Here is a 24,170-nt window from a genome sequence, read left to right on the forward strand (position 1 = left end):
CTAAAGACACACCAGGAGATGACACGTGTTATTGCTGGTTTGTCTTTTAGTATATAGTTATTGATGATATTGCTTTTGTACTCTCATTATTACCATGATTAAAATTACTAGTAGTATAAATATATACATGCATCGAATGAATTTTAAACAACCAACTAGAGTTTACATTGTTATTTCTCTTAAAATAATCGATACATACATTTATCAATAAACCTGTTTGTTTTTATAATGGCTGCTACTGCGATGCTATTGCTTGTTATGGTATACTTATTCCTTAACGTACACCATACAGGTACATAATTTAATTTTAATTACAAGTATTAAGTTTTACTAGTGCTAGTCTAGTTGGTCCATTTTTTTTTACTAAGGACCTGTTCACATTTACTTAATTTCAGTTCAGTTCAGTTCAGCTCCAATCAGTTCAGTTCAGCTCTTAATTTCCCTCTCACATAAAATATTCATTTCAGCTCAATTCAGTTCAGTTCAGTTCAGTTCAGTTCCAATCAGTTCAGTTCAGTTCAGTTCAGCTCCAATCAGTTCAGTTCAGTTCAGTTCAGCTCAGCTCAATTCAGTAAATATGACCAGGCCCTAACTGTTTTGATTTAACTTGCATGGTTTGGGTTGCTCTAATATGATGTTCAATTATGATTAAAATTTGACTTTATTTTTACAATAATGAATCAAGTTTTACCTAATAGATTACTCAATTCATGATTTGTAATAATTTTTATAATTTAAATACATAAACTAATAAAAATTCTAGTCTAAGCTTTAATATGATTGGAATAAGTTGAAGCGAACACATTTCGGATCACTTTATTTGATTAGTTAGTTTTTTCTCTAAACCTTACCTTATATTATGATTAAATAAATGCAGTGGGACAAGTTGGAGTATGCTACGGTAATGTTGCAGACAACTTACCATCCGAGCAAGAGGTCGTTAACCTTTACAAGTCTAACGGAATAGGAACCATGAGGCTTTTTAATCCCAATATTGCAGCTCTTCAAGCGCTACAAGGCTCCGGCATTAAAACCATTGTCGGTGTTATTAACGGAGATCTTCCGGGTTTAGCTTCCGACCCAGCAGGTGCCATCCAATGGGTGCAAACCAATGTCGTCCCTTTTGCTAGTGTGATCAAGTACATTGCAGTTGGTAATGAAATACATCCAGATTATGAGGAAGCCCCGTCAGTTTTACCAGCAATGCAGAACTTTCACAATGCACTCGTTGCAAATGGCTTAGATGGACAGATTTTGGTTTCGACGGCCATTGATACGAGCTTACTCACAAACACTTACCCACCATCTGCCAGCGAATTCAGTAATGCGGAATACATTACCCCGATTATCAACTCTTTAACCACCAATGGTTCGCCTTTGTTGGTTAACATTTACCCGTACTTTGCTCGTATTAGTGACCCTGAAAATATAAGGCTTGACTATGCATTATTTACTGCACCTGCTCCTGTGTTTTCTGACAGTGGAAGGGACTATCAGAACTTATTCGACGCAATTGTGGATGGCGTGTACGTGGCTTTAGGCAAGGCGGGTGCACCTAATGTAGGGATTGTGGTGTCAGAAACTGGATGGCCGTCGGAAGGTGGAGCTGATGCCACGGTCGAGAATGCAGGGACTTATTATCGGAACGCGATCAGTCATGTGAAACAGGGGACTCCATTGAAACCAGGGCAAGGAATTGAGACTTATTTGTTTGCTATGTTTGATGAAGATAACAAACCAGGAGCTCCAAGTGAGCAACATTTTGGACTCTTTACTCCTGATCAACAGCCTAAGTATGGTGCTCTCAATTTCAATCCATAGATTACATTATTAAAATTAAAAAAATTGAAGTGATATTCTGATGGCAATTGTGTAATTCATAGATTACTATTTAAATTAGTTTTTAGGAGTATTAATTAAATAAGAGTAACTTCCTTTGTTATGAATACTAGTTTGATCTTGATAAGAAATAAAATTTTTATGTTTCGGGTTTTTGTTATGCTTTTTATTCATGTTAATTAATGATTTGTGTTATCAACTTATGCTTCATATTGATATGTGTTGTGAACTTGTAATTATAGTAAATTATACGGAGATTAGTTTGATTATACTTTTTGGGGTTAATTAATAAAAAAAAATTGGTAATGAAGGTCTGGAAAAAATTTGGAAGCAGTAATGAGTCAAATTTGTAATGAAATAAATTCTAAAGGATACCTTTCTAACATATAGAATTACAAGATTTGTTTCCTAAAGTTAGAAAAAAGGAATAAAGTATTTATCCCTATTAATAATTATGTAATTATAGAATTACACGAGATTTATACTGTGACTAGTAATGTGATACAATTTATTGTATACTTTGTTTAGAAATTGCTCGAAATTGTTGACTATAAACCTCAGTCAAAGAGAGACCCTTTTTTTTTGATGCAAATGAGGGGATATAGACCCCGGGAACGAAACCAAAAAAAAAAAAAAAAAAAAAAAAGGGAACTAGGGGGGATAAAACGTGGCGTGGCCACACCTACAACATCACTATGAACAATACGCCCTAGTGGTAGGGGTGGGACTTGAATCAACTCGATGCCGTTATACTGAAGGAGTCCTTTGTTTGCTATCCAATCAGCGGCACAATTCCCTTCTCTATAAATGTGCTTCACCTCAACTTCCCATTCCGGGTATGCAATCAGCTTCTTGCAGTGATTAATGTCATTAAAACACTCACTTCCATACTCCACTGAGTCATTCAAGATTTGAACCACTGCCTTATTGTCTAGCTGGACTTGGATATGAAGAAAAAAAAAATAATGAGGTTGAATTAAACGTAAATAAATAAAGGATAAATAAGAGAGAGATACAGACTAGAATATAAATTATGTAAAAATTTATTTAATTTCATTTGCTTTTAAAAATTAAATAAAGAATATTGATATTTGAAATGACGTGGACCAATCAAAATGAGATATAGAATGGGACACAATAGTGGGATAGAGGATTTTGACCCTTGATGAAGGGACTCAAGTGAGTTAAAGGTGAGTTAAGGATTGTTAGGTCCCAAAAGATAATTAAAAAAAAAAATGTCCCAAAAGTTGAAAAACTTAAAAACTTAGACCCCCAATATTGTACTTAACTTATTATTACACTTACATAGTCACTCCTTACACTTACTGAATAACCCTTAAATATAAAGTAACCTCTATATTAGGAAAATTTGACAATTGCCACCTATATTGTTGCTATTTAAGCAATTATCACCTACAATGTTTTTTGTTTTTCTTATCACCTCCTATTTTTTAAAACATCAAAACTTTCCACTATTTGGCTCTGAATTGAAGTGTGATGTCATGTGGGGTCCACTAACTATCTTCTCGTCCTATTTTCCTCTCTTTCTTTCTTTCTCTCTCAAATTCTCATTCCTCTATATTGTATTCCTCTCAAACTTGGGGAAAAACTTCAAATTAAATTACATATTCATGTTAATATTTCATGAATTGGAGTTTTTTACCAATTTTGAGAGAACTACAATATAGAGGAATGAGAATTTGAGAGAGAAAGAAGGGAGGGGAAAAGGGTGATAAGGTAGTTACTAGTTAGTGAGGCTCACATGACGTCACATTTGGTTTTTTATTTTTCAAAACCATATGATATATGCTATATATGAATCAAAAAATAGTCAAAATTATAAAAATCATGATTATATAAAAAACTGACAATAAAAAAGTGAAAACACCTATTTCTTTTTTTTTTTTTTAATAAAGAAACCGAAAACCAAAAACAAAAAACAATGCCAAATAAATCCTAAATGAATGGGTAAAGTCGTGTCTTGACATAATAACATGTATGTTTAGTTAAACTGTAACACTTATCAAAACCCGATTATAAAAGTTTGTGAAAAAAAATGCTTTGACATTTTGGTCAAAAAAAATGCTGCTAAAAAACGCAAGAAGTATTCCCATCGAAACAATTTAACTCACATCATCTTTGGAGAAACAAAGAAGGGGGTTTGGTTTTACAGAGTAGCGAGGCCAATTTGATCTTGATCAACAATGGAGCAATGGGACACCACCACCAAATCAACCCTCACTAAAATCCCACTTCTCACCACTAAAGCCGGTCCTCGCGACGGCGCTGCTTGGACACAGCGTCTTAAGGAGGAATACAAGGCGTTGATCGCCTACACTTCCATGAACAAAGCCAATGACAACGATTGGTTTCGAATTTCTGCCGCTAATCCTGAAGGTACTCGCTGGGTTGGCAAGTGTTGGTATGTTCATAATCTTCTCAAGTTTGAATTTGATCTTCAATTTGATATTCCTGTCACTTACCCTGCTACTGCTCCCGAGCTTGAACTTCCTGAACTCGATGGAAAGACTCACAAGGTTAGATTTTTTTTGTCTACCCTTTTTTTGATTTGGTCGGAATTGATTTGGGTATGTGTTGGATTTTGAGTTTTTGATTTTGATCATGTTCAATTATGTTTGTGAATTAATGGGTAATTTGATGGATTTTTAGGGATTTGATTGTGAACTTTTTAAATTTGGGTTTTTGATTTTGATCATGTTTAATATTGGGTTTTTCTCTCCTTCCTTTTTGTTTTTGTTGTTTTGATGGGTGTTTGATGGATTTATAGCTAATTGATTGTGAACATATTAGAATGTAAGGATTTTCTCTTATTTCCCTTTGTTATTGTCTGATGGGTGTTGAATTGCTGAATCTTGTAGATGTATAGAGGAGGGAAGATTTGCTTGACTGTGCATTTCAAGCCGCTTTGGGCCAAAAATTGGTACTATTATCTACTCTAATTTCCTCAGCTGTTTGTGTTTTGTTTGTGATCTCTGAATTTACCTTTTAGTTGAAAGTTAAAAGCTGAATTAACTGCTTGCATTTTAATTATATCCCTTTTTGTATCCCAATTGGTTGGAATCATACTACTTTTGTGTAGAAACTTGCAATTAGTTTACTTGATTGGCTGAAAAATAAGTTTCATGACATGAATTATGATTGGTTACTATTCATTTAGTTAGCTTAATTGAAGTTTAGTTGATGTGGACTAGGTCTCAACTCTCAACCATCTGTTTTATAAACTTGCATCTTTGCTCTAAACTTGCTGTGAAATAACTTGTTTTGCCCTACTTTTTGCTCTGTTTAACTTCACTTTGTGCTAAAAGTGCATAACTAAATGATGAAATCGGCTCACTTTCTACCTCTTTATAAATAAAGTTACATCCTTGTAACTCATCTCACTAAAAGTTCATGATAATTCTTTCTCAGGCCATCTTTGGCCTCCTAAGAGGCCTTTTTGGTCAATTGGTTTGACCATAAACTTACAATGTTTGCACATCCTTATTGTGAGTACTAGGAACCTTTGTGCCGAAATCTTAACGGGTTTCCGTGTATTAGGCAAATGACTTACCGACCTATCGATTCAGGTTGCAATAGAGATTTATTAGGAATGTACTTTTTAAGTTGTGAGATATGAAAGACGTCATGAACTTGACTTAACTCTGTAGATAATGCTAGTTGATAGGGTACTTTGCCTATTATCTTTCAAAATCTCATAATGACCTATAAAACATGGGCTTAATTTTCTTTCTTCCTGAATTTCATTACTTCATTCAGGGGCTGAACATTAATAAAATTGTATCATCGACTTGCTACACGTCCTCTCCATCTCCATGTTTCAAGTTCGCATAACTCTTTTCTTAATGTGGAGTAAATTTATTCTTATCTTCCAAAGCTTTGTAATGGTTTCTTAGATTAATCTATGGCCATTATACATTCTCACTAGTATCTAATCAACATAAAAGGGTATATGGCACTTTGATTCAAGGCTTTTACAGGTACCATACCAATACTTGCATGTTTGCTTTGTTGTCAAGAATTCAATGAAATCAAGGAAATCTTTCATGATCCTTGAAATTCCAATACATCGGATTTTAGCATATCTTATAAAATCTATATAGTATGCTTGTTTTGACAATTTGGTGCGAGATAAAAGACAATAAGCATCTACAATTTGGTTCCTGTTGCTCTTTTAAATAAATTTCAAAAGTTAATGAATCTCAAGTCACTATTAGACACAATAGTTCTTCACTTAAACCTATGCTAGTTGTTCCATCTTCTAAATAATCTCTTATGATATACCTTGTAATTTTGGTTACTCTATCAACTATAGCCCAAATGTGATAATTTCATTTTTAATTATTGGAAATCATATCAAAAATTCGTTGATGTAGAATTCCATTTCCACTCGAATACATTTAATGGTTGCACACTTGCACTTTTCCTTTTGGTTGCCTTCTGTCATGTACACACTTTAATTTAACAATATCATGCTTTATTTTTGGCCTCCAACCACCTTTTTGAGATCTTAATATAGTGTGTCACTTCCCGATAATCTGGTATTGTGGCCATACTCTATCACTCTTTGTTTTAAATCATCACCTTATTTATTTATTTATTATTAGGAAATTTTAACTTTTACCACCTCTAAAAAACGACTTATTTGCTTTTACCACCTACATAAAAAAAAAAACTTTTAATTTACCACCAACAAAATTTCCAAAAATTCGATTTTACCGCCAACTAACGAATTCCGTCCATGAATCCGTTAGTAGGGCCCACCATTTTGATGTTTCCTCTTCCTCTTCTGCGATCTTCCATGTCAATCAACCGAGAACGAAATCAACTTACCCCGGAAGGTCGGAATTCGTGTGGGGCTAAGGTGGGGTCGGAATTTGGTGTGGCCTGGGAGGTGGTCGGAATTAGGTGGTGGCAAGGGTTTTAGGAGTGCAAAATTTTGTGGTGGCTAGGGTTTTAAGAGTGGTCGGAATTAGGAAAGGGCTTTATGGGTGGTCGGAATTCGGTGGCTAGGGTTTTGAGGTCAGAATTTGGAGGAAAGGAGGTCAAAATTCGGTGGTGGTGGCTGGAGCATTGTGCGGTGCGGTGGCTGCATTGTGGCGAATTGGTGGTGGGTGGTGCGGTGGCTGCTAGCGAAGTGACGGTGGGGCTATTAGTAGGTCCGGTGGTGGGCTGGTAGCTAGCCTGGTGTCGCCGGTTGATGGTTGGTTTTTCTAAATTGTTTTTATTTTAATTTTTTAATTTTTTTGTTTTTTTAATTTTTATTACTTTTTAATAAAATTTACCCAATAATATGTTGACAGGTGTATATGGTAGGCCCCACTTACAAATTTATGGACGGAATCCATTAGTCGGAGGTGATTTGTGGTAAAAGCTAATTTTTATTTTATTATGTATTGGTAAAATAAAACTTTTTTTTTATTATGTGGGTGGTAAAAACAAATAAGCCGTATTTTGGAGGTGATAAAAGTCAAAATTTCCTTATTATTATTATTTTTTACCAATTTTACTTATATCTTAAATTTGTCTTCATGAACTTTGAGGTTCATATCTTCCCCTAGAACAATCATGTCTCTAATTTTGTTGAATTCCTCGCCTCCTTGCTCATTCAAATCTCCTAAAAAATAGCGAGTGTAATTATTTATGCATTTATATACAGGACTCCAGCTGATAAAGTTAGTTGTGCTTCAAAGTAGCTTAGTGTGTTAGTTTAATTCTAGTTAGAGTTGTTGGCTTAGTCAAATTAGATTGTTTTCAATTTAAGATTGTGGAGTACTTAGTGAGGCATGCACTAAGTCACACATTAATGACAACTCCACTCTAGGATTTAGTTACTTTTTTTCAGGAATATTTTATCATTTTTGTTGCCTATTTAAGAGGCACCTTTAATTTCTTAATGTGAGAATGTAGTAGCGGTTTAATTCCAACCAAACCAATGTCAAATTGTATATGTTTTGCTTCCTTAATCCCCAATGATATCATATTTGAAAGCTATGAGTTTTTGGGAAGCAATTGAGTGTGATGTTGAGCCAAAACCTTTCCCCAAAAGCTAACAATAGCCCAAATAAAAAAAAAATGAAGAAGAAGAAACAACTAGAAAAGCAAAGGCCCTTTCATGTATTCATTCGGCATGACTAGGAGGAATCTTAGAAGTATCATGATTTGCGAGTCACCAAAGGAGGTATGGGACATGTCGAAGGAAGAGTTTTTGGGCAATGCTCCAACAAAGTTAATGCATTGAACCTCAAACGAGAATTTGAGAAGCAAAGTATGGAAGAATATGTGATTACTTATATGTGATTTCTAGTGAGAAAGTGGTTGATAAGATCTTGGTGAGCGTTCCCGAAAAAATAAGTAAAATTTCTTCATTTGAAGACTCCAAAGATCTATTCAAATTAACCCTAGTAGAGTTATAGAATGCCCTTAGTGTTGTAGACCAGAGGGGTCAATGAAAGAGGAAGAAAATGGAGAAACAATTAGGGGTGAGCATGGATCGGATCTGATCCGAAATTAGGTTTTGGTTCGGATATCCATATCCAAAATTTCCTATATTTGATAACCGTATCCGATCCAAAAGTTTTCAGATTATCTGAAATTTCAGATTGGATAGCTCAGATATCCAATATCCGACCTTTTAATAATATTATATTATATAAATAATTATTTTATGGTAAATTTCCTATATTTGATAACCGTATCTGATCCAAAAGTTTTCAGATTATCTGAAAATTTCAGATTGGATAGCTCAGATATCCAATATCCGACCTTTTAATAATATTATATTATATAAATAATTATTTTATGGTAAATTTCCTATATTTGATAACCGTATCCGATCCAAAAGTTTTCAGATTATCTGAAAATTTCAGATTGGATAGCTCAGATATCCAATATCCGACCTTTTAATAATATTATATTATATAAATAATTATTTTATGGTAAATTTTTTTTAAAAGGTGAATTAAATCAATTCTGCAACAATTCTCTAAAAATAAATAATTTATTGCAACTGTTCTAAAAAAAAGAAAAAAAAATCAAGAAGATCAAACAAACTAACAACTTAAAAAATACAAAAAACAAAGAAATTATACACAAACCAATTATAAAACAATTTTTTTTAACACAAATCTAAATACAAAACAAAGAAATATTAAATGTCATTGAAATGAAGTTGAAATGAGGGTCGTCGTCGGTGTTGCGGGTTAGAAGCTCGAGGGAGCATGACCCGTACGGTTACGGCTGTTATTGCGGTTGTTGTGGTTATTGATGACGATGGTTGGAGGAGGGTGCTGCTGTGTGGGTTGCTAGTAAAGGAGTCGTGAGGATCGAAGGAGATAAGGGAAGCTGGTGGTGCAGTGGGTTGTAGAAGGAGGAGAAGAGGATGAAAGAGAAGATAAAGAGGGGTGGTGGGGTACTGGGGTTGTAGTCCTTGAGAGATCTAAGAGGAGGATGAAAGAGGAGAGAGAGAGGGGCGGTGAGGATAAATTACAGAACGAGAGGAGAGAGAGGGGCGGTGGGATTCAGGGGTTTTGATTTTGGGTTTGTTGGTTAGGGTATTTGGGCCTTTAGGGGTATTTGGGTATTTCGGATCAATATCCAATATTTGATATCCGATATCCGATTTTCAGATATGTGAAATTCAATATTTTGATATTCGATATCCGATCCGTTATCCGATTTTTCGGATCGGATATCCGATCCAAAATCAATTTCGGATTAGTTGTCCATAATATTCGGATCGAATACTGATCGGATTTTCGGATAGTTTTACTCAACCCTAGAAACAATAGAGGGAGCTTTACTAGCTAACTCTTCATTCTAAAATGGGAAAAGATGTAAAGTAAAATGCGTCAATTATCAAAAGTTCGATCATATGGAAAAATATTGTTGGCATAAGGGAAAGCCAAGATGCTTCAAATGTTAAAAATTTGGTCATATGACTAGGAATTGTTAGTTTCAAAGTGATAAGAAAGAAGCTATGACACAAGCAGCAGTGAAAAAAAATCTGCAAGAATGGCGGGTGATTGTGCACCATGGAGAGAAGTGCTCCAAAATCTGAAGAGTATGTTGGTGAGATGTGAATCGACAAGCAAAACTTAAAGGTGGTGAGACGTGCATTGCAAAGTTAAAGAGATGTAATTCAATATTATTGAGCTTTAAAGCAAAGAGGTGTAGTGAAGTTAGTTGTGCTTCAAATTAGCTTATTATGTTAGCTTTATTCTAGGTAGAGTTGTTGGCTTAGTCAAATTAGTTTTTTTCAATTATAATCTTGGTGCACTTAAAAGAGGCATGTAGTTAGCCATGCACTAAGCACAACTTTACTCTAGGATTTGCCTATTTAAGAGGCACCTATAATTCATCTATATGAGAATGTGGTAGCTGTTTAATTCCAACGTCAATTATATTTGTTTTGCTTTCTTATTCTCCAACACCAACCACCACTATTTACTACTTCCAAGGTGAACCACTCAATCATTGTAGAATTTATCACTAGTCACTATGTTCTTTGCCTCGTGGGTGATCTTCTGACTAAGCGGATCACAATTATACATTCCTTACCCTCGAGCTATATGTTATCCAAATCGTTATCCTGTATCAACTATATTCAAATCCTTGTAAGTGAAGAATTATCAAGTCATACTTCGAGAATCTAGCATACAACTTACGTTATGTTTGTTTAGTCAATACAACTATCAAATTCCTTTTTTTTTTTTTTTTTTTTTTCCTATCGAGACAACAAGTTATTGTCAAATAAGACAACCACAAATTCATCTTAGGGTGAAACCGTGAAACATGCGATTCATCTGGGGTGAAACATACGATTCAACTTAGGGATGATGTAATCGCATTTGTTTTTTTAAACTACATCATTATGAACACATAGTGACTTTATTTTGACCTAAATTCATTTTTCATAATGCTCATTTTTGCAATAGCAAAGCTAAATTCATATTTTAGATTAATTTTTCAAAAGCTCTGTTGGATTGATTCAAAGTAGTTGCTATAATTTAGGATAGGAACATGTTTTGTTAGTTGTAAAGTAGTTTTCTGAATATGTGGAGTTAAGTGGAGTTAGTGGGTTAATTAGCTTTGCTTTATTAAAGTTAGACGTGGGAATATGGGTCATGCTATTCCTTAATTTGTTATGCCTATATAAGGGCTTTTATTGTACTTAGTTTTAATTGAATTGATGAATACAAGTTAGTTTTGTAATTCTTTCCCTTCTCCCTTTATAGTTTCTACATGGTATCAAGAGATTCAGGTTAGATCCGGGGAAAAGGGAAGGGAAAGAGATGAAAAAAAAAGAGGGAGAAGATAGTGAGCGTGTTTGTGAGTATTAAAAATAAAATATTTTTGAGTTTGGATTCAAGCAACGCAGCTTGATTTCGTTGTTTGTGAGCAAAATAAAAAAAAAAAACGAGTGAATTTTTTTTTGATAGTGAGCGTGTTTGTGTTTGACCATGTTAGTAATGGTTGGTTTGTTGTGTTGATGGGTTCCCTTTTAGCCCATGAAAAAGGATTTTAATCTTGTGATAAAGAGGGCAAAATTGTTTACGGGTGTGGAAGTCGTAATCAACGCAGAGACGGTTTCCAAGATAATACCAAATGTTTTTGGTATAATGCAAGGTGACATGGTCAATTGGAGGACAATGTCAAATTGAGTTAATTGAGAGATGTGCTCTATTGAATGTAAGTTGATGATAATGTGCATCAACAAGATCGAGAAATTGATGAGAAGTGCATCAATAAAAAATGTCGAGGCTTGGTTGTGCGGAGAGAAGTGCTCCGAGGATATCGTGTTGGTGATAATAAGCATCAACAAAGTATGAGTAGGTGATGAGATGTGCATCACATAGTCGAGTATGCGGTTAAGTGTTCGTGTTGATGAGATCAAAATATGTCGAATTCAAGTTGAAGTCCATTGCAATACGGAGTGTTGGAGTCAATAGCAAAGTTTAGTCGAGTGTATGAGAGTTTGAATCAAGGGGGAATGTTGGATTGATTCAAAGTAGTTGCTATAATTTAGGATAGGAACATGTTTTGTTAGTTGTAAAGTAGTTTTCTGAATATGTGGAGTTAAGTGGAGTTAGTGGGTTAATTAGCTTTGCTTTATTAAAGTTAGACGTGGGAATATGGGTCATGCTATTCCTTAATTTGTTATGCCTATATAAGGGCTTTTGTTGTACTTAGTTTTAATTGAATTGATGAATACAAGTTAGTTTTGTAATTCTTTCCCTTCTCCCTTTATAGTTTCTACAAGCTCCTCTCAATTGGTCGAATATATCATCAAACTTTGGTAAGGGATACTTATTTTTAGGTAGTAATATTATTTAATTTCATATAATCAATGCGCAGTCTCATGCTACTATTTTTTTTCTCTTTTTTCCCTAACAAATAACATAGGTGTTTCCTAAGTGCAAGTTATATATACCCGTTATTTTGCAATTGAATTTTCAACTCATCTCTAGAAGTCACAATCAATAGGTCCAATTTTAGGTATAGTGAATTCCACCACTGTGACAACTTTATAATTGTGTTAAGAAAAACATCCTTAAACTCTTTTGTAACTTGAATGCCCTGAATACTCAATTCATCATTTTCTCCTAATCTTTGTAATTAACAAAAGTACAAAGGGTTTCCTTTTTGTACAAGGTTAGCACTCCTTACACTTATGATTTTCAATCCATTTCGTGCTTTCAATTTCCTATATGACACAGTTTTACCAAAAGTGCTTCTTATGGTAACTTTGCACATTACACTCAATTTTAGCTTATTGCAAGTATAACTCAACCACTAGAGCTCTTAGGAATGGATTGACTAGTTGCTATATAAAGATCTTCGTCTAAATTCATATTCTCTCCATTTTCCTAATTTCTACTCACTTTCGGTTTTCATTCGTTTTCCTAAGTTCTACTCACTTTTATTTTATTCCTTTTATGACAACTCCATTTTTTTTTAATCTTACTCCACTTTGTGGGGTCTAATTGTATTTAATAAATCCCTTACTCTTTATCTCCCTCCTCTCTCAGGAAAAAGTACCCACACGCATGGTTTCTATTTCCACATTTTCTTGGTTTGCGTAACTTGTAACTAAGTAGTAAGTTGTAGAACTCAGGAAGACGGAGGGAGTAAGAACTTTGACCAATATAACACTTCCTTCATTTCTGCAATCCCCACTCATAGAACTTCCTGCAATTCGTCTTGCCATTTCTGATTTGACCTTAAACAAAGTCCTTTAAGATGGTAAGCATGCAAGAAAAATATCTACATCACAGACAGAGAGTGGCTTGCTCCACTTAATTGAATTAAGTGTCACTTTGCAATGTTTATATTACTATTGATAAAAGAATTTGATAATTCTAAGCACATAGCATTTAATTTTGCAATTAAATTAATTGTGTACCACACTTGATTGAAATAAAATAAAATTTCATTTGTTGTTATCTAAAACCCCAATATAAAATAAATAATCTTTATTCCTTCTAACACATCCTAGAAAATAAACTATTAAACAAATTAAATTACTTTCACCTATAAAAATAAACTGATGGTAACTAATTTACAAATTATTGCTTCCTTTTTTGAGAACTAAAATATGAGCTATCCATCTAATAATCAACATTATAATTAAACATCCTTCTCTTTTATGTAATCATTCTCATTGAAGTAGAGGCCTGCACAGCCATAATTATTATTTTCTTCCAAAGCATGATCCATGTAGAATTCAGTGGCAAAATTTGGCTCATCTTCTTCCATGTCATCCTCTACTTGTTATATAGGGAGAGGGTGTAACCCAAGCCTCATTTGATATAATTAAGGGTCATCATTATTAGGAATATTAAGTGCAACTCTAACTTAAAAGATGTGGAGATGCTTGCATAAGCTCTCCTTCCTCTAAGACTGGGGTAACTAATGGTTTAACTTGTTGAATAGGCTCTAGAGTACCATCATCCTACACTTGTGATATAATGGGGGCCTTTGTGTTATTCCCACCTCTTGATATTGCTGAATTAGTTATTTGTTAGTTTGTGATTTCTTTTGCCCTGAATAGCTTTTGTTTCTTTTGCTGTTTTCTGTATATACTTGGTTATCCTGCCCATATTATTGTGCATCGTTGGTAATAGATGCATTTAGTGTGTGTGTGTGTGTTTGGTGAAAATTTAGTGTGTTTTTAACGGTTGGGATTGTCTAATAAGCAAGCTATAAAATTCATCCCTATTCTTTGAGATGTTCGGAATTTGCTTTACTTGTAGCTTCGTTCATGCTTTGCTTCTTATTTACTCCGTATTAGGTAAAATTGATGCATCCCCCAGGCTAGTATTTCATGGATGCTGCAATTGCTAGTCTTTGAATGGATTTTGTTCTAAATTATTTGTTTTGAAACCCTGCTTAAACCTTCTTTTATTTTTTCCACTGTACAATGTGTACATCCTTTCTACTGTCAATTTACTTTGGATTTTTGCATCTTCAGCCCCCGGTTTGGTATAGCGCATGCTCTATGTTTGGGCCTTGCTCCATGGCTTGCTGCGGAGATTCCCATTCTTGTTGATTCTGGTATGATCAAGCACAAGGATGATGTTGCTGCCTCTTCCAGCGACAACAGTTAGCTACTCAACTCCCAACTACAAAAGGGGTTTGGCTGACCTCCATAGGTAGTGGAATGCAGAAGTATCAGGATACTGTTTATATTTGTTTAATTTAGATTAATTTGAGGAGCTAAACTATACTCGGATTGTCGCAATGCAGAACCAATTTGTTTAGATTTTTGCAATTAATGCAGAGATATTTATTTATTTTTCGCTGACACAGTGATAATGTATGTCTATACTGCCTCACCTCCCCTTGATTCACAGCTGTGAAATCTGTAATTGTGTTTTGTGTGAGAGCTTCTGAAGCTTTAAAGGGTTTTTTTTTTTTTTTTTCTTTCTTTCTTTCTTTCTTTCTTTTGATTAGACTATAAAGCCCTTTCATGGGTACGATGGAATGGGGGGCCTTTATATAGTATATCTTGGAGTGGTTTTGCTGTTACCAATTTGTTCAAGTTACGAGTTTGTGGGTAGTCGACTGATCAAGTGGTTGTCAGTAATTGACATTGGTTGTTTGGAAAGACTAGTAGTAGAGCAGGAGTTGCTGCACTTACTTAAAGTCACCTTTCTATTTAATAATGGGTGATGGGTCGGGGATTTAATGCATAGTTTTAAATCTGGATGCTGTTGTGATTGCAGTAATGGTCGCTGAACTATTTTTGCAGGAAATGCAGGTGGTTTGCAGCTGTTCAAACACAATTATACTGGTCGTAGTTAGCTTAGAATATCAAAAAACCTTAGCTTTACTACAATGATGTGAAAGTATTATTTTGATTTCTGCTTGCATGTAGATCTTTTAATTTGCTTTTTAGGTATGAAGTTCATCCGACTCTTTCTAGATGGATTATGCTTTGTTAGTTTCTCTTCTCGCCGGGAAATTATACGCTGGATGATTTTTTTTTTCTTTTTAATTTTTAATTTTTTAGAGCTTGTGATTTTATTTTTTATTTATTTATTTTTTTTTTCAGTCATGATCAGAGGCTTCTACACCCAAAATAATTCGAGATTTCAGGCGAGTTGGGTTCAAGTTTGGGAGAATAATCACCCAATGTGTTGCTGTGTTTCTAAGTTTCAAACCCAAGACTTGGGTTAAACTAGAACATCTTTATTGCTAAAATCAAAACACTTGTTGCTAAGAGTTTGTTGTATAATGACTATCAATCAATACTATATAATAAAAGACACATCAGCAATGACACGTGTCATTTCCTGGAATGTCCCTTATATTTTTTTAAAAAAATAAATTAAAAATCCATATAAAAAACAAATTTTATACATAAATAAAAGATTTTATGCGTTTTTATATTTATTGTCAACTATAAACTTAAGTATAAAACAAGTTTCTTATTTACATAAATAAAATATTTGATGTATGCATGTATCCTCCCACAATACAGTATATAGTCAAATACATAGTTTAGAATATTTATTTGGCAAATAGGCTACTTTATAATCTATCATTATATTTACATATGTAAATAACTTATACAATGTTAATTTAAAATTAATTATTAAAAATCTCCGTGTATGCCACGGGGTCTAACTTAGTAATCAATTAAGTTCTTGACTTCTTGTTGATCATCACTTTGCTACTCTACTTGTCTTTATTTTATTTCTTCACGTTTTTTTCCTGTCTTTTTTTTTTCTTGTCTTTGTTAGTATTGTATTCTCTCTTTCGCACTACCGCACAAAGTAATATTGCTTGTCTCTTAATTTAATTTTTTGATTTCTTGACTTAAGTCCACATAATGTTTCACTCATATTGTTTTCACTTCCTCTTATCTTTTTTACATTCATTTTCTCTTTACTACCTTTACCTCATGACTACTCGTTTTGAGGTAAAAAATATACGGGAACAATGATTTTATTGATAATTTGTGGGGTTACAACTCTCGTAGATCTCTTGATTCCTCTCTCCAAAGGGTTAGGGTTTTGATATTTGTTTATAGTACGGGGCCTTGTCGGCTTATTCCATACTATGTACCTACAATGTTTGGTAGTAGGGAGGAGATGGGGTCTTTGTGACTTATTCCATCTGAGCCTCATTAAACCCTAAATACGACCCTCTTTATATAGAGTGTCGTAGAGTAGTAAATAAGATAGCTATAAAACATTCTACGAGATCTTAAAGATAATATCTTATATTTTTTGATATTATCTCCTAATTTACATAAATCTGACACCTAATAATTAACAAAATTTCAGTGTCAACACTTACTATTTTTTTTTTTTTTTTGAGAGAAGATAAATTCTTACTATAATATAGAAAAAAAATGAGTCAAAAGGGATTTTGTTATCTTTTCAATGTATTAACTTTTTATAATTTTTCACAATACATAATTAAAAATATTCATGTATAGTCAAATGAGTACATTAGAGAGACAAAGACCATGCAAATGTAAATAGTGCAACGATTTAGAAATGGAAGAAGTATAAGATAAACCAAAATTATCTTAATTATATATTAAAAAAATACTAAATATGAATGTCCTTTTCATAGAAGTGAAAATATATGGCATTTTCATAGGATTGCAATCATAACTACATCTTGTATAAGTATTGAGTAATAGAATAATAAGAATAGAACCACAAGTTTGGAAAAGGCCAAATCAAAAAGTGTGAGTACATTTGGCCTCCACGGTTTGTAAGTAAATTAGTGGCGAATAGAGAAAATCTAAACTTGTGATTTCCCCCACTCTCTTTCTTCCTATCCTTATCTCTTTCATCTCTTTGCTTGTACTCGTATTATTAAAAAAATACCTCATTGTTTTTTTCTTGTATGATAGATTATACTAATATCTTCAATTGCTATCATTAATGATATTTGGATATACATGGAATTTTATTTACGAATCTAAACATTTTGATGAGATTTGGCTGAATATATTGTGGTCATGTTATTTTTACGTCAGAAGGAATATCAAATCACTGTCTATTATTATATTAACACGTCCAACTTCATGGAGCATCTATCTCATTACGTCACAACATTAATTTAAGTTTTTTACATTTTGACATGTTTGATGTTGGAGTTGCATTGACATGAATATACATTGACATGAGATATTTTTTACAAAAAATTATAGTAAGCGAATACAGTATAAAATATTTTGAGATACGTAGTTATGAATTAATAGGTCTGAATGGACGAATGGTTTGGTTGACTTTCACATTTATTATAAGTCAAACTAAATATGGAGTAATATATTGGATTAGTGTATAGTGTGCATGATACACTCGGATAAAACTGATCATTACTATTAATTAATTAGTTGTTACTAAGTACGGAGTACTAAATATTGATCAAACGGGCCATTAGAATCTTCTACATTTTTAAAAAAAAAAAAAAAAAAAAAGAATTATAATGATCTTAGATTATTATGCAAATAGCTTCAAACATACACATGTACTCCGTTGTTCATATGATAAACTATGAAGTCATTTGGATGGAAAGTTAAAGAATAGTATATTAACGTATTTTAGAAACAAAAGATGATTAAATGATATGAGATGATAAAATAATTAAGGAGCATTACAACCATTATTCCTTTCTATATTTGCTAGAATATTTATAATCATTCAACTTCGACAAAGTTATGGTTGGCATGAAATTGTACTATCTAGGTCAATCATCCCTCTTTCCTGCTCTTTGCTTAATATTTATTAACGTACTCCCTCCGTCCCAAAAAGAACGACCCATTTGGCCAAAACTTTGTCCCAAAAAAAAAGACCCATTTGCATTAAAACACCCACCAATTTGCTACAATATTTGTGCAAAATTAGCTTCCCCATATAAAAATTTGATTTTCCATGTTATTTTATTACTTTCTCTCTCTATTTTGTTACAAATCCCATGTAAATTTATCTTTCCAATATACTTTTACTTCTTTTTACTTAACTTCCTTAATACGAGCGTAATCAACCCAAATAGGTTGTTCTTTTTGGGACGAATGGAGTATATAAACTATAAAGTGATAAAAAAATTGATTGTACTAATAAAAAAATCAAAGTTGGAAGTCTATTTAAATATAGAGTTTTGACTTTATATATTACAATAATTAATGGTCAATAACAATTTTAGATACGGCGTACTAAGAAATCCCTAAACAATAAATTTACATCATTTGCATCTAATTAAAAAGTGCGTAATTATGTGAGCTCATTACCTGTTTTTTGTTGCATGCTTCTTATTAATTCTATTCAAATAAAAAGAAAAAGTTAGTCATGACTTGTTTGAGTTCTTTTTCTCAAATTTAATTCTTGGGCTTTCAACGCTCAAGCAGGGTTGACAAATTGAATGGAAGAATTGAAGAAGTCCATGTATTACAAAAGTGAAAAAAAAAAAAAAAACGTGGAGGTATCATATCAATTTGTACAATACAAAAAAGAAAAAAGAAAAAAAAAAAAAAAAACCCCCTTTTGTAGTGAAATAGAGAGAATTTTGCCTTTATCCAAGAATAAATTTAGGGTTCCACTACAAGGGATCTAGAATTATTTATTAAAAATGTGGAACAAAAATTATGCTTGTACTTCACAATTATCTTTTATATTAGAGGTTTTTTTTTTTTTCTTCACAATAATATCTTTAGTATTTGACTAACTTTTAAATTTGATTTTTCAATAAAAATTATACACCCCAATAACAAATTCTGTCTTATATATGCAATGATAAGTTTTCCAATGTCAAAGAAAAAAAAAAAAAAACCAAATGTGGGATGAAGAGATTATATTATTGGATATGAAGTTGTAAAATAAAAATGCTAATATAGATTTAGCTACGAGCATGACACAAACTCAAAGATAATTCAATTCGCAATTGAATTTGCGAGAAAGATTATTTGAAATCATTCTACATTCGACATAAAAGGTAAGTAGTTTGGATCTCAAATTACACTCATCATCCATTGTATTAGAAATTCTAAGTCAAACTCGAATTGAACTTCGACTTAATTAAAAAGAAAATTTTAAAAGTGACACAACCTACTATTACTAGATCAAAAATCAACAAAGATGAAACAAATTTACTTTGTATTAGAATTTAAATTAGTTGACGATGGAACCAAAACCTAGTGATAACTTGCACTTGAAGAGATTTGTTGATAATTCAAATATTCAATCAAAACTTAACTTGAACTCAAACCAAAAAAGAAATACCATTAAAATTTATCTTCACAAACATAAGCTATAGAGCAACTCTTTGCGAGCCACTAAATATCATAAATCAACTAAACAACATTAATCTAACTCAATAATAACTTAATCTGAACCCAACCCGAACCCTAAAATGGCTGAATTTATGGCTCTAATTACAACAACAAACACATGTCAAAGTATAACTAATACAAGATGACCTTTTCCAATACACCAAATCCACAATTTCACCAAGTACCTGTATTAAACAACTTGGTCCACATTTCACATGTTTTCATAGATCTCAATGAAAAAAATTACACAACCCCCTTTGAAATTTCCTCCTCCCGAGTAAATAAAAGAACCCAATTCAACCAGCCAAACTTGACTTTGTTACAAGAATTGGTTGCATTGGGTAGGCGTTGGGGGGCCAAAAGAGCTAGTCGTGTGGATAAAACGTGTCATCCTTCAACCAATCAAATTCCACAATTCACAATTCCCCCCATCTCTAATAACCCACCCCAACTATTTCTTCATCACATTTTCTCTCTCCTCCATTAACGAACATCTTCACCTCTCCACACGCCAATTTTCTCTCTCCTAGCTCTCCCTATTTCAACCTCCCTTTGAAGGTCTCCAATGGCGGTTTCAAGTGGTTTATCTACCTCTTTCGCTTTGGAGACTCTTCTTCACGCCGCCTCCCCCTCTCCCGCCGCCGCCGCGTCGTCGTCGTATTCGCCGTCGTTGATCAACTTTTCCGGTCGGAGTCACCGCCGTATTCAGCGGCGGTTTCCGTTGGTTAGCCCTAGATGTGAGGGTTCCTCCGATGTTGCGATTACTTCGGTTGATTCTGTTCGGTCTTCTAGTATTTCTGCTCTTGAACAGCTCAAAACCTCTGCTGCTGATCGTATGTTCTTCTTCCTCGTGTTTTTGATCGTGATTGGAGAATGTTGATATCTGCTTGTAATTGAGTTTTGATTTCGTGATTTTTGTCAATTTTGCATCTCGCATTGGATTTTGTGCAAAGTGCATCATGTTCGTTTTATTATTTATTTGATATTCAAGTTTTTGGATTTTTTTTTTCCTAAATTATTGCCTGTTTTCTGGATTTCATAATTGGTGCACAATTGTAGGCTTTCTAATTATGGTAATTATTGGAATTAATGCTAAAGAGTTGACATAATTGCTCAAAAATGCTCTTTTTTCTTCCCAGATTTGCGCCTTTTGTAATCACAATTAAAGTTTTGTCCTGCTTTTGTCAGCTAATTTCTGATTTTTTTTTTTATTTTTGTTTTGTTTTTAGAGTAATTTAGTATTTTGTGAATCTTATAGCTATTATTTGTTTTGGTTAATTGTTTTAATGATTGTAGTGTTATGAAAATTGATTTAATTGATGTTTAATTAATTGAAAGAAGAAAGTGACTGAGTTTTCTACAATTTGATCATCCAGGGTATACGAAGGAAAGGAGTTGCATTGTTGTTATCGGTCTCAGCATTCACACTTGTCCAGTTGAAATGCGTGAGAAGCTTGCTGTTCCAGAAGCTGAATGGCCTCGAGCAATTGAAGAGTTGTGCAACTTAAACCATATTGAGGAGGCTGCTGTGCTTAGCACATGCAATAGGATGGAGATATATGTTGTTGCTTTATCTCAGCATCGCGGAGTTAAGGAGGTCACAGAATGGGTGTCTAAGGTAGTTTAATTGAAGCTCATTTTTGTCAATCTCAATTTGTTTTGTGTTTCTAATTTATTGATGGCTTGGATTATTGTATCAAGCCTGCCTATCATTATTCGCGGTGACATTTGTGTGGATATTGTGGGAATAGGAGAACATGACGAGCTGTAATTTGGATCTGTATGTTTCCTGAGTCTCTATATGTCTATATTACCACGGAACTAGTATCAGTGTCATTACTGTCATGTGATCTTGAATTGTAATTCTTGATGCTGAAGATAATTTTTAATGGCCTGTATACCTGCAATCAAATTAAATTTTGGTGTACTATTTTCTGATAAGCTACTTGATTTTTAGTTGGTTTTGAGTGGTCATTTATCTTTCCTTTTCGTCTTTTTACGTAATTTGCTGATCAAGTTTACATGATTATGTGTTGATTATCCTTTTATTAACAGTAAGCTAATCAAGTTTGTCTTGTACTTTGATTCTCGTCTTCTCTTATAATTTGTTGTTTCTTGTCCTGATTTTTGATAGTTGGGTTTCATTCTTGAAACTTTTTTTGTTTGTTTTCTTTTAAAGTGTGTATAGCATTTGAATGTTGAAACATTGCTGAACTTGTTACTTATGAACCTTAGCCTTCTTGTTGGCAGACTAGTGGAGTTCCTGTATCTGAGATCTGCCAGCACAGGTTTTTGCTATACAACAGCGATGCCACCCAGCACATCTTTGAAGTATCAGCTGGGCTAGACTCTTTGGTGTTGGGAGAAGGTCAGATTCTTGCTCAAGTCAAACAGGTTGTTAAAGTTGGACAGGGAGTTGTTGGATTTGGAAGGAATATCAGTGGTTTGTTCAAGCATGCAATTACTGTTGGAAAGAGGGTCAGGACTGAGACAAGCATTGCTGCTGGAGCAGTTTCTGTGAGCTCGGCTGCTGTTGAGTTGGCCTTGATGAAACTTCCAGAATCTTCCCATGCTAGTGCCAGAATGTTGGTGATTGGAGCTGGAAAAATGGGTAAGCTTGTGATCAAGCACTTGGTAGCAAAAGGATGCACAAAGATGGTGGTTGTAAACCGAAGTGAATCAAGAGTTACTGCTATTTGTGAGGAACTGCAGGATGTGGAAATCATCTACAAACCTCTGACTGAAATGCTTGCCTGTGCTGCTGAAGCTGATGTTATTTTTACCAGCACGGCCTCAGAGAGCTTATTATTTATGAAAGAGGATGTGCAGGCTCTTCCTTCTGTAGGCTCAGAAGTGGGAGGTGTTAGGCGATTTTTTGATATTTCTGTTCCAAGGAATGTTGGTTCATGTGTCTCAGACCTTGAAAATGCACAAGTATACAATGTCGATGATCTCAAAGAAGTAGTGGCTGCTAACAAGGAGGATCGTCTAAGGAAAGCAATGGAAGCTCAGGCTATCATTGCAGAGGAATCCAAACAGTTTGAAGCTTGGAGGGATTCTTTGGAAACAGTCCCCACCATCAAGAAGTTGAGGGCGTATGCTGAGAGAATCAGAGTTGCAGAGCTCGAAAAATGTTTGTCAAAGATGGGTGATGATCTTCCTAAGAAAACTAGGAGAGCAGTAGATGATCTGAGTCGAGGAATTGTGAATAAGATTCTTCATGGTCCGATGCAGCACCTTCGATGTGATGGGAGCGACAGCAGAACTCTTACCGAGACACTTGAAAATATGCATGCATTAAACAGAATGTTCAGCCTTGAGACAGAGATCTCTGTATTGGAGCAGAAAATTAGAGCCAAGGTGGAGCAGATCCAGAAGTAACGTCTTGTGCAGAAATCTCTTCCACAATTCTTCATCCCTCATTTCTAAATAAGGGGAGAGCTTCCTCGTCTTATCAAGAGAAATATTATTATGTAAACAGGAAGGAAACCTGAAGGTTTCTTTCCATTCATTGATTTATCACTCACTTCTTTTAACATTGGTGTCGGATCCCTTTCAAATTGTATGCTCTTCGTGTCCGGCCCTTTCATAAATTCATGAAATATGAGGATGACATCTTGGTTATGTATTCAAGTAAAACGGCTCTGTTGTAATATTGTAATTTTTGTAATTAATGTATGTATACTGATTATTTTTGGTAGTACTATAAATTTCCTCAACCTTGATCTGTTAATTCTTCTTAACATAGAAACATATATGTTATATATATGACATAATGCATAGTCAGGTTGCATATTATACAAGGTCTGAACTTTGTGCTGTGGACAATCGGACATCCATTTTTCTCTAAAACAATGTGCATTAATTTCCTTTTATATTTGTGATTTAATGCTCAACTAATTATTGGCCTAGGTGATGTCCTGAATTATTATACTACCTCCGGTTTCAATTATTTGCAACAAAGGAATATTTTATATCTCACAAATAATACCCCTTTGTTGCAGATAATTGAAACCGGAGGTAGTATACGGAGTATTTATTACTTTAATCAAATATACTTTGGCTTTTTTTTTTTTTTTTTTTTTTTTTTTTTTTTTTGTGGAAAATTTGCAAATTGCAGCCATTTAAAGTTCGTATTTTGCAAATTGCAGCCCAAAAGTTCGTATAAATTGTAAATTGCAGCCCGATTTAACTTTTTCATCGGTTTACATGTCAAAAAATCATTGGTTAAGGTTTTAGGGGTTATTTTAGTTCTTAAGAGTCCGAATTGAGCTCGGATTAGAAAAAAAAATTACGTAAGTGTCTCATTTTACAGGTTACCACAAATCGATACATTTTTGTACCGCAAAACGAGGCACTTACATTATTTTTTTGCTAATTCCGAGCTCAATTCGAACTCTTAAGGGCTAAAATGGACCCTAAAACCTTAACCGAAGATTTTTTGACATGTAAATCGAAAAAAAAGTTGAATCGGGCTGCAATTTACAATTTATACGAACTTTTGGGCTGCAATTTGCAATTT

The 24,170-nt window shown here is 33.7% G+C and overlaps 2 protein-coding genes and 1 pseudogene across 2 annotated transcripts; all 3 read left to right on the forward strand.

Moving 5' to 3' along the window:
* Positions 1-228: 228 nt before the first annotated feature.
* On the forward strand, positions 229-1,821 carry LOC145613981 (glucan endo-1,3-beta-glucosidase pseudogene; annotated as a pseudogene).
* A 2,091-nt stretch (positions 1,822-3,912) lies between these two features.
* LOC145614501 (ubiquitin-fold modifier-conjugating enzyme 1) lies at positions 3,913-14,662 on the forward strand. The gene is made up of 3 exons (XM_081669557.1): positions 3,913-4,376; positions 4,719-4,780; positions 14,330-14,662. The coding sequence occupies exons 1-3, from the start codon at positions 4,044-4,046 to the stop codon at positions 14,463-14,465; spliced, it is 531 nt and encodes a 176-aa protein (XP_081525683.1). The 5' UTR covers positions 3,913-4,043; the 3' UTR covers positions 14,466-14,662.
* Positions 14,663-20,112: 5,450 nt separating this feature from the next.
* LOC145613215 (glutamyl-tRNA reductase 1, chloroplastic-like) lies at positions 20,113-23,367 on the forward strand. The gene is made up of 3 exons (XM_081668277.1): positions 20,113-20,481; positions 21,025-21,266; positions 21,899-23,367. Exons 1-3 carry the CDS (start codon positions 20,214-20,216, stop codon positions 23,027-23,029), a joined length of 1,641 nt encoding a protein of 546 aa, XP_081524403.1. The 5' UTR covers positions 20,113-20,213; the 3' UTR covers positions 23,030-23,367.
* Positions 23,368-24,170: the final 803 nt, after the last annotated feature.

This window comes from Chenopodium album, chromosome 25, assembly GCF_948465745.1.
Source record: "Chenopodium album chromosome 25, dcCheAlbu1.1, whole genome shotgun sequence".
Taxonomy (NCBI): Eukaryota; Viridiplantae; Streptophyta; class Magnoliopsida; order Caryophyllales; family Amaranthaceae; genus Chenopodium; species Chenopodium album.

Coding starts and splice junctions, on each gene's coding strand:
- LOC145613215 (XM_081668277.1), top strand. CDS start 20,214: ATGGCGGTTTCAAGTGGTTTATCTACCTCTTTCGCTTTGGAGACTCTT. Junction 20,482..21,024: donor CAAAACCTCTGCTGCTGATC/GTATGTTCTTCT, acceptor TTGATCATCCAG/GGTATACGAAGGAAAGGAGT. Junction 21,267..21,898: donor TCACAGAATGGGTGTCTAAG/GTAGTTTAATTG, acceptor TCTTGTTGGCAG/ACTAGTGGAGTTCCTGTATC.
- LOC145614501 (XM_081669557.1), top strand. CDS start 4,044: ATGGAGCAATGGGACACCACCACCAAATCAACCCTCACTAAAATCCCA. Junction 4,377..4,718: donor TCGATGGAAAGACTCACAAG/GTTAGATTTTTT, acceptor TGAATCTTGTAG/ATGTATAGAGGAGGGAAGAT. Junction 4,781..14,329: donor CCGCTTTGGGCCAAAAATTG/GTACTATTATCT, acceptor TTGCATCTTCAG/CCCCCGGTTTGGTATAGCGC.